Here is a 10,884-nt window from a genome sequence, read left to right as displayed (position 1 = left end):
CTTTTTTTTCTCCCATGCACACACCCTCAGATCACTTGTTCTGGAAGAAGCAAGCTGCCCTGCGGTCAGGTGGTACCCGAGGCCCTGCTCTGCCCCTTACTAAAAGATGCAAGACAAATTAGATAACCTTGTGAGCTCCAGTTTCTTTACTTGGAAATTGATCATTTTTGCCTCACCTACTTCTCAGGGCATGAGTCTCATGTAAAATAAAATACATGAAAACATTATATGACTATTAACTTATCTAATCCTTATTTCACAGATGAAAACCTGAAGACCAAAGGAACGAGAAGAATTGACGGGTGAGGCACAAAGAGAGCAGAGGATTTAGAAAAGGAGCCAGGTCTGGAGTCCAGAGCTTGTGACTTCAAGTCCAGTTATCGTCTCTGCTATGCCTAAAGGGTCACGTGCTATTATGGTTAAACAGTCACTCCACGTGTCAGAAAAACAGCAGATGAATTATGGATTGTATGTGGTTAACCACGAGACTGACATTTCTTCTACGGTATATAACAAATTGGGGGTAAATGCATGAGGGTCAGAGTTTTTCCGTTTAGCTTTTACATCGTGAAATTGACAGAGCCAGTTATTCCTTCCTTCCTGTCTGTTTCTCTGCCAGTCACCGCAACATGCCTAGTCCAAGCATGCGGGCATCCAGCCAGAAGGTGACTAACACCATCTCTTTGCACCCAAACCATGTACAATAGGCAAATAACTCCTGTATTTAAAACCCTGCTAGACAAGTTGGTATCAGTATCTTTAAATTATAAATACTCCTTTGTTGTGCAATTTTAGTAAAGAATAGCTGAGGGAAAAGAGGCTAACAGTTAAGGGCCAGCAAGGCCAGACCCTTTGGGCCACAGTGACTAACCTTGACAGGGCTTCAAACTATTTTTAATTAAATTTTTTTTCTCTCAAAGAAGTATTTTTGTAAGCCACCTCACCTTCTGCCTTCCCCTCTGATAGGGGGAAAAAGTGATGTTTTAAAATGCTGAAAAAATCTGATCCAAATCAGGTTAAAAAAAAAAAAAAAAGGGAGGGGTATGTTGACTCAAACTGGAAGGGAAACCGCAAACATAGAACTAGTTGTGCTGGGGACCCTGGTCGGGGAACTAAGACCCCACATGCCGCGTGGTGTGGCAAAAAAAAAAAGTTGTGCTGGAGTGGAAGGATTATCTTTTTTCCCATTCTTAGTTTTGTCTTTCATTTTTTAAAGTATATTTATATATAATAGATAAGATATTATATATACACTAGTACTATATTTGATATATAATTTATATATTTTTTGCATATTTTTAACTTAAAAATTCAAATTTTATACACTATCTTGACAGAATGAGATGTAATAGAGCTTTTGGATTTAAATAATAACTAGTTATGGTTTAGTTTTTCACTCTTCATGTGTGTCAGTTAAGATTCTTTCGGTTGCAAGCAACAGAAACTAACTATAGCTACTTTAAAAAAGACAATCTAGGGAATTCCCTGGTGATCCAGTGGTTAGGACTCAGAGTTTTCACTGCCGTGGCCGGGGTTCAATCCCTGGTCAGGGAACTAAGATCCTGAAAGCCGCGTGGCACAGCCAAGATATATATCTCTCTCTATATAAGACAATCTATAGGAGGAATATGAGAGAATGTATAGGACCAAAGGGCAGCCTTGGAGAAGCAGGAAGCAGGCAACCACAGAGGACATCCACTCCACTGAGTGTAAAGCCTGGCCACTGAAGCAAACACTTCCCAACTCTCTGTTTCTTCTGGGCTCAATCCCTGGGTCTCAGATTCAAGGTCCTCAGAGAGTGAGATTCTGCTTAGCCAAAGATGTGCCCAACTAGGAGGTCCTGAGCTGATGAACAAAAGAGGGAGTTGAGAGGAATCTCCCAGGTCCCCTCCACTTCCATGTGGGAGAGCAGAACCCCTAGAGGATCCCATCCCCCCAACACGGCCCTCAGCAGCTGGCGGAGTCACCCCAAAAGGAGACGAGGATACTGAGTGGAAAGCCCAGTGTCCACTGAATCATAGATTTGTTCTCACCACTGGATGAGAAGCTGGTGAGACCACGAACTGCCTTCCAGCCATATTTTGGATGGACACCCACACATCTTTCCTTCTTACCTGTCAAGGACCAGCAAAGACCGTGCTTTGGGCATGACATTTCCGCGTGACGCTTTAGAGCAAAATATAACTTGATTTAATCTCTACACTCACATCACACAGATCGAGTCCAATCCTCCTTTAAACATACCCCACATCCATTCCCACACCACCTAGTACTGTGTTTCTAGGTCTTTCCCATCCCAGTCACTCTCTCCCTTTGACGACTGCCCACCCAGCCCTCCTTGAAGAATGTCCTATATTAACAGGCATTACATGACAAGGAAAAGGGAAGGGGGCCCACAGTCAAATAAATATAAGAACTACTGGTTAAACTGCAACTCAAAGTTTGTCTAGGTAGCTATAGACCATCCTGCTCTGAAGATCTTCCTTGAAGATCCTGAAAGGCAACCACTAAACCACATGTTCTTAGGAGATGGATTCCACGTGGCTTTAAGGTACAAGTGGTTTAACTGCATTTTTGATAGATGGAGGTGAAAGTGTGGAAAATTTTATTATCATTCAAGTTTTAAAAGCTTTATACCTGTGGTACACCAAGGGGAAGGGGTTCTTAAAGAAGTGACTCTTTGGGTCTGGTCCCTGGTTTAGGAGTTGTGGAGCTTTGGTATGTGTTTGTTAAGTGCTTTAAGAATTCATGATCTTCGTCCCGGGCTGGTAAGGTTGTGCCAGTTTCTTCTTCCTTCAGGGAAGAAGAGACACTGTTATACCTCCAGGCTCCTCATTATTATACCTCATTATTCCTGCACAATTGACTCCTTCACATCTTCTGTGGATTAGAATTTGCTCTGTTAGACTTGAGGCTCCCTCAGAGGAGAGACCAAAGGAGAAAAGCATTGAACTATTGCTCAGGATGGACCTTAAATGCTGTTTGTGCGTGTGGTGAAACATACATCCCATAAAATTTACCCTTTTTCACCACGAAGTAGACAATTCAGTGACATTACTTCGCCACCACCACCATCTGTCTCCAGAGCTTTATCATCATTTCAAACCAAAACTCTGTACCCATTAAACAACTCCCCGTTCCCATCTCCCTCCCAGCCTCTGGCAACTACCCTTTTATTTCCTGTCTCTATGAATTTGACCACTCCAGGTCCCTCATGTAAGTGGAATCACACAGTATTTGTCCTTTTGTGTCTGGCTTTTTTTCTTTTTGGCCGCACCGCATGGCATGCGGGATCCAGTTCCCCCAACCAGGGATCAAACCTGCGCCCCCTGCATTGGAAGGTCAGAGTCTTAACCACTGGACCTCCAGGGAAGTCCCCTGTGTCTGGCTTATTTTTAAAAGCAGTTTCGTTATAGAGAACATTAACCTTACATTGAGTTAAGGGTATGATAGGTGTAGCAATTGCTTCTAGATCAGAAGTCTTTAACGTGGAGCCCTTGGAGGAGTCCTCAGGAGCCGTCTCCCTTTTGAGGGATGAGTTTCCTAATTACAAGGTTTTCTTAGGAGCCTTTAATCCAGAAGATGCTAATCACTGTTCTGGGTCTTCTCTGCTCTGAGAGCCTCCTCTTGGTCCTAAACTAAGATTAGCTGCCGCTCACTAGGAAGAGCTACCAATCTGGTCATATTTACTGTATGGCTCTGGATTTTGCTAATGACTCAAGTTTGACACCTAACAGAGTGTAAACCCCTAGTCCCATGTTTACCTGGCCACTTAGGAACTTTGATCTCACCTTCCTCATATGAAAAATATCTAATGGAAAACTACAAAGAGTCAATGAATCTACGACAAAGGAGGCGAGACTATACGATGGGGAAAAGACAGCCTCTTCAATAAATGGTGTTGGGAAAACTGGACAGTGACATACAAAAGAATCAAACTGTACTACTTTCTCAAACCATATACAAAAATAAACTCAAAATGGATTAAAGACTTAAATATAAAACCTGAAACCATAAAACTTCTGGAAGAAAACATAGACACCAGTCTTAGTAATATTTTTTGTGGATAGGTCTCCTCAGGCAAGGGCAACAAAAGCAAAAATAAACAAATGGTACTATAGAAAATGAAAAAGCTTTTTGCATAGCAAAGAAAACTACCAACAAAATGAAAAGGGCTGCCTACTGGATGGGAAAAGATATTTGCAAATGATATATCTGATATGGGGTTAATATCCAAAATATACAAAGAACTCATACAACTCAGCATCAAAAAAAAAAACCTGATTAAAAATGGGCAGAGGAACTGAACAGACATTTTCCCAAAGAAGACATACAGATGGGCAACAGGCACACGAAAAGATGCTCAGCATCACCAATCATCAAGGAAATGCAAATCAAAACCACAGTGAGGTATCACCTCACACCTGTCACAGTGACTATTACTAAAAATACAACAAATAAAAAGTGTTGGCGAGGGTGTGGAGAAAAGGGAACCCTCGTGCACTGCCGGTGGGAATGTAAGATGGTGCAGCCACTGTGGAAAAGGGTATGGAGGTTCCTCAAAAAAAATTAAAAACAGAACTACCATATGATACAGTAACTCCACTCCTGGGTATATACCCAAAGAAAATGAAGACACTAATATGAAAAGATACATGCATCCCAATGTTTATAGCAGCATTATTTACAATAGCCAAAATATGGAAGCAACCTAAGTGCCCACTGATAGATGAATGGATAAATAAGATATGATATATATATATATATATATGTACACACAATGGAACATTACTCAGCCATAAAAAGAATGAAATCTTGCCATTTGCAACAACATGGATGGACCTAGAGGGCACTGTGCTAAGTGAAGTAAGTCAGACAAGCACAAATACTGTGTGATTTCACTTATATATGGAATCTAAAAAGCAAAACAAACACAACAGAAGCAGAGTCATAGGTAGAGAGAACAAACAGGTGGTTGCCAGAGGGAAGGGGGGTGAAAGAAATAGGTGAGGGAGATTAAGAGGTACAGACTTCTAGTTAAAATATAAATGAGTCATGGGTATGAAATATACAGTATGGGGAATATAGTAATATGTAATATCTTTGTATGGCAACATATGGTTACTAGACTTACCTTGATCATTTCCTATACATTTAAAAAGGTATAGAAATATCAAATCACTATACTGTGTATCAGGAACTAACGTAGTGTTATAGGTTAATTATACTTCAAAAACAAGCAGACTCATAGAAAAAGAGATCAGATTTGTGGTAACCAGAGGTGGGGGGGTTGGAAGGGAAGGCAAATTGGATGAAGGCGGTCAAAGGGTAAAAACTTCTAGTTACAAGATAAATAGTTATCAGGGATGTAATGTGCAACATGAGTAATATAATTAACACTGCTGGGACTTCCCTGGTGGTGCAGTGGTTTAGAATCCGCCTGCCAATGCAGGGGACACGGGTTTGATACCTGGTCCAGGAAGATCCCACATGCCGCACAGCAACTAAGCCCGTGTGCCACAACTACTGAGCCTGCACTCTAGAGCTCACAAGCCACAACTACTGAAGCCCGCGTGCCTACAGCCCGTGCTCCGCAGCAAGAGAAGCCATCACAATAAGAAGACCGTGCACCACAACAAAGAGTAGCCCCCGCTCGCTGCAACTAGAGAAAGCCTGTGTGCAGCAACAAAGACCCAACGCAGCCAAAAATACATAAATTAATAAATAAATTAATTAATTAAAAAGACACTGCTGTGTGTTATATACGAAAGTTGTTAGAGTAAATCTTAAGAGTTCTCATCACAAGGGAAAAATTTTTTTCTTCTATTTCTTTTATTTTATACCTATGATATGATGGATGTTCACTAAACTAATTGTGTTAATCATTTCATGATGTATGTACATCAAATCATTATGCTGTACACCTTAAAGTTATACAGTGCTCTATGTCAATTATATCTCAAGAAAACTGGAAGAGAAAAACCACAATGGGATACCACTTCATACCCATTAAAATGGCTATGATCAAAAAACAAAACACAAGAAAACAAACAAACAAAAAATCAACAACAAAAAGAAACAGAAAACAAGCGTTGGTGAAGATGTTGAAAAATGGGAACCTTTGTGTGTTGATGTAAAATGGTACATACACTATGGATAACAATATGGTGGTTCCACAAAAATGAAAAACAAAATTACCATATGATCCAACAATTCCACTTCTGGGTATCTACCCCAAAGAGATAAAAGGAGGAATTTGGACATATCTGTACTCCCATATTCATAGCAGCATTATTCATAATAGCCAAAAGGACAACCCAAGTGTCCATCAATGAATAGATGAACAAAATGTAGTATATCCATACAACAGAGTATTATTTAGGCTTAAGGGGGGAAATTTTGACAAATGCTACAGCACAGATGAAACTTGAAGACATTATGCTAAGTGAAAAAAGCCAGTCACAAAAGGACAAATACCATACAATTCCTCTTATGAGGCACTTAGTAGTCAAATTCACAGAGACAGAAAGTTAGATGGTGGTTACCAGGGCCTGGCGGGGTGTTGTGGGGGTGGGAAACGGGGCATTTATTGTTTAATGGGGACAGAGTTTTCATTTGGAAAAGTTCTGGAGATGGATGGTGGTGATGGTTGCATAACAGTGTGAAATGTACCTAATGCCAGTGAACTGTACACTTAAAAATGATTTACACGGTAGGGACTTCCCCAGCCAAAGAAATTAACACATTGTAAATCATCTATACTTCAATAAAAAAATTAATTAAAATTAATTAAATTAATAAAAGTAATTAAAATTAATCTAGTGATTAAGACTCTGCCTTCCAGTGCAGGGGCTGCGGTGTGATCCCTGGTCAGGGAACTAAGATCCCACATGCTGTGGGGTGTGGCCAAAAATTAAAAAAAAAAAAAAAGATTTACATGGTAAATTTTATGTTACATATGTTTTACTATAATAAAAAGTTTTTTAAAAGTATCTAATGCTCTCTGATCATTATTCCCTGCTCCTGCAGGAATTTTGGGAGACTTTTATAGAGTTCATTCCCAATCAACATATTCTGGAAAGAGACAAAATGCAGTAAGTAGCAAAAAGGTTGTTCAAAAGCTGGGCCTGCCTTCATTGTTTGTATTTCTCAGTACAAAGTCACTTCAGCATCATACTCCTTTCTTCCCCCACTCCCTCCCCCAAGAGAGGCGAGTAGGGGAAAACAAAAACAAAAACAAGAGTGAAATTCTACACCAGAGGCAGCACGACAAACTTCTATGAGATTAATGGGTCTAGAACAGCTTCCAGGAGCCAGGAAGCTGCCACTCAAAGGTGGCCTGGATAACATGGATGGGGAGAAACTCAGGGCCAAGTCATGAGAGAAGTCCACCTGTCCATCACCCACCTCCCAGGAACAGCTCAGGTACCTGCCAGGTGATCACCTGCCCAGGAGGTCTGGGCACTTACCTCACAGAAGTGTCTCTCAGTAATGTTCAGAGCAGTCAGGGCAATCTGACGGTTCTCGTGAAGTTGCAAAGCCTCAATTCTATCAATCCCGCCGAGTCCTTCTATCAGCAGACACATATTTTCCTTCTGAGAAATCTTCTCTGCTGCCTGTGGGCCGTAGAAGAGTGAGACTCTGCACCAAAGCCCTTAGGACGTGGGGCTTCACCTCAGCGGAATCGGACGAAAGCCACCCATTCCAGAATGGGCAGTTGCAGTGTTATTTTCCCAGACTGATTTAAAATTGCATTGTCTTCCTCTCATTTTGGATATTTGTCATCTGTCTATTGAGGTTTATCTTCACTGCACAAAATACAGTATTTTTTTTTTTTTTTTTTTTTTTGCTGAATATGCCATCATCTATATATCCATCACTGAACACTATTTGGTAGGTATCTCCCTTCTAATTGATGGAGATTGTTTTTAAAACAGAGAAAAGAATGTTCAAGTTATGCTATGTAAATGCAGATGTTCTGGCCCTGCACTCCCTGGAAAGCCTTGAGGGGTCGGGCAGGAGAATCTGGGCGACAGAAGCCACACCATGGCAACTAATGAGGTCCCTGGAAACAAATGATGTGATTTGATTTAATCCAATGCTGATCATTGGATTTCTCATGCATGGGTATTCACTCACTCAACATTTGTACATATACTACAGGCAAGGCACACAAAACTAGAAATAAAGGTAGGATTTAGAGAAAGCCTTTTCATAACTCACACTATCGGGGGAGACAATAATTGCTGTAGTATAGAAAGTATAATATCCTGGGATAAACCATACTGGAAAAGAATATTAAAAAGAACGTATATATGTATATAACTGAATCACTTTGCTGTTCAGCAGAAATTAACACATTGTAAATCATCTATACTTCAATAAAAAATTAATTAAAAAAAGAAAGTATAATAAATGATCAGAGTTTTAATTTACAGAAAGAAGATGTGCACAAGAGGCTTGGAAAGTATCAAGTTCTTCATGGATAATACGGTGCCAGGGTCCATCACAGGGTAACAGCATCCCCAAGAGAAGGAATGGCCAGGACAAAGTTGTGAGGGAATAAGTGTTGCATGTTTAGAGAAAAGGGAGTAGTGCAGCTAAATAGACTATTGGGGGGAAGTGGAGAGAGAGAAAGAAACAACTTTGGCATCCTGTAGGGTTCTGCTGACTATTTTGTGAACAGTAATAAAAACAAACAAACGAACAAAAAACCCAAACCTTCCTATGGATCAAATTAAATATTGTTTAGGCCATAATTTATCTGATGAGAGTTTGCACTTTTATCTAAGCCTTGATACCTTCTAGTCCTATCTGTACATCCAAAATGAGCTCTTGGCTTTCAGTGAAAAAAATGGAGGTAAGAACCAATGTGCTAGGTGAGCCTCCAAGAAAACTGGGAAGTGAGGGATGCCCCAGGCCAGGGCAGTAGGAGCCCTGGAGAAGGATTCTGGACTTTGACAGAACAGCAGATGGCCCCCAAGTTACTTCAAAGAAGTAACTGCACTCTGCTGCCCACTTTAAACTGTTTTCTATCTCATCTTGATTTTTCTTAGTGTCCCACGTGCCACTATCTGATATAGGGGCTTCACTGGTCCATCAGATGGGATTTGCCCAGACTCTCCCAAGAAAAAAAATCCCAAGTGTTTAATTCAAATGAATGAGATGAACTTAAATTTCTATAGCCCCCCAAGTGTGCTTTCACACATTTTTTATGTCCAACTTTGCCTCTGGCTGCCAAGTGTGTACTCTGTGTCTGTGATTTGCTCAAAGTCTAAGCGTCTAATTGGGCTGTTTCCAATCTGTTCTTGACTCAGGTCAGTTCTTTCCAGGACAGTTACATGAAAAGGATGCTTTAAGTGAGCTTTTAAAAGGAGTCCTCTGGGGACTTCCCTGGTGGTCCAGTGGTTAAGCATCTGCCTGCCAATGCAGGAGACACGGGTTCGAGCCCTGGTCCAGGAAGGTCCCACATGCCACGGAGCAACTAAGCCCATGTACCACAACTATTGAGCCCGTGCTCTAGAGTCCCCAAGCTGCAACTACTGAGCCCACGTGCCGCAACTATTGAGCCCACGTGCCGCAACTACTGAAGCCCATATGCTCTGGGGCCCGTGTGCCGCAACTACTGAAGCTTTCACGCCTAGAACCCGTGCTCTGCAACAAGAGAAGCCACCGCAATGAGAAGCCCACGCACCACAACAAAGAGTAGCCGCAACTAGAGAAAGCCTGCATGCAGCAATGAAGACCCAGCACAGCCAAAAATAAATAAATAAAAATAAATAAAAGGAGTCCTCCGGTGTTACTTTGGAACTTTTCAAATGGCTTAGTCACACATAAAAAGACCTTAACCAAATGAATATTGCCAGCCTCCACGATGGCCTGAGATGATCCCAGCCTCTGGGTATTTATGCCCCTGTGTAGCCCCCTCCCATGTTGAAATGGACTGATCTGTGTAACCAATAGGATGCTGTTGAAATAACCTCCTTCACAGGTCATAAAAGATACTGGGGCTTCCACTTTGCTTTCTAAGGTCACTTGCTTCAGGGGAAGCCAGTTGCCATGATGTGAGGGCACTCAAGCAGTCCCAGGGAATCCATGTGGTGAGAATAACTTTCCAGGCATGTGAGTGGGTCAACTTGGAAGCTGATCCTCCAGCCTCCACCAAGCCTTCAGATGAAACTGCAGCCCCAGTTTCCATCTTGAACTTCATGAAAGACCCTGAGCCAAAACCATCCAACTATGCTGCCTCCAGATTCCTAACCCCAGAAATCATGTGAGATAATAAATGTTTGTTTTAAGCCACCAAGGAGTAATTTGTTGTTCAGTATACAACCGACACAAATAGTATGTAAATATTGGCTTAACTTACATTTCAGAAATAAGACTTTTCTAGAATTCTAATTCAAGTCTTTGTAGTCCATTTTCCCAGCCACATAGCCAAATGGAAAAGGAACTCTAGTATGGTCCCTCGAGATCTATCATCGCTAACGTCCTGCTGCTTCCTTCAAGTATATTCTATGTTTCAGTCTTCTGAAAGAGCCAGCCACGTGGCTCATTGACTATTTTTTTCCTTGCTTCAGACCTTTGATTCGTTTCTCCATCTCACTCAGAGCAAGTCCACGTTCTCACAGACCTTCCGTGATCTGGCCCCTGGGTCCCTTGAGCCTGTTTCCCACCACCCTTCATCCCTTTGTTCTGCTCTGGCCACACACCCCCTCCTTGCTTTTTAAGGTTTCCTTCACCTAGAGTGCTCTTTCCCAGGTATCCACAGGACTCACTCACTTCTTTCAGGTCTTTGCTCAACCATCCTTCCTCAGTGAAGTTTCTCCTAACTACTACATATAAGAGATCACCATCCCCTCTCCACTCTGGGCCATCAGTAAC

At 41.5% G+C, this 10,884-nt stretch overlaps 1 protein-coding gene across 1 annotated transcript in view; it reads right to left on the bottom strand.

The window, feature by feature from the left end:
• Positions 1-2,584: 2,584 nt before the first annotated feature.
• Positions 2,585-10,884, bottom strand: part of KPNA7 (karyopherin subunit alpha 7) — a 38,981-nt gene continuing 30,681 nt past the window's right edge. Inside the window, exons 10-11 of the mRNA XM_036826577.1 lie at positions 7,470-7,616; positions 2,585-2,793 (exon numbers count right to left, since the gene is read on the bottom strand). Coding sequence (XP_036682472.1) covers positions 2,665-2,793; positions 7,470-7,616 — 276 coding nt within the window. The 3' untranslated portion in view covers positions 2,585-2,664. The remainder of the gene's footprint in view (positions 2,794-7,469; positions 7,617-10,884) is intronic.

The sequence above is a fragment of the Balaenoptera musculus genome, chromosome 15, assembly GCF_009873245.2.
Source record: "Balaenoptera musculus isolate JJ_BM4_2016_0621 chromosome 15, mBalMus1.pri.v3, whole genome shotgun sequence".
Lineage (NCBI taxonomy): Eukaryota > Metazoa > Chordata > Mammalia > Artiodactyla > Balaenopteridae > Balaenoptera > Balaenoptera musculus.
Note: the sequence above shows the minus strand (reverse complement) of the source record. Positions and strands in the feature narration are given on the sequence as shown.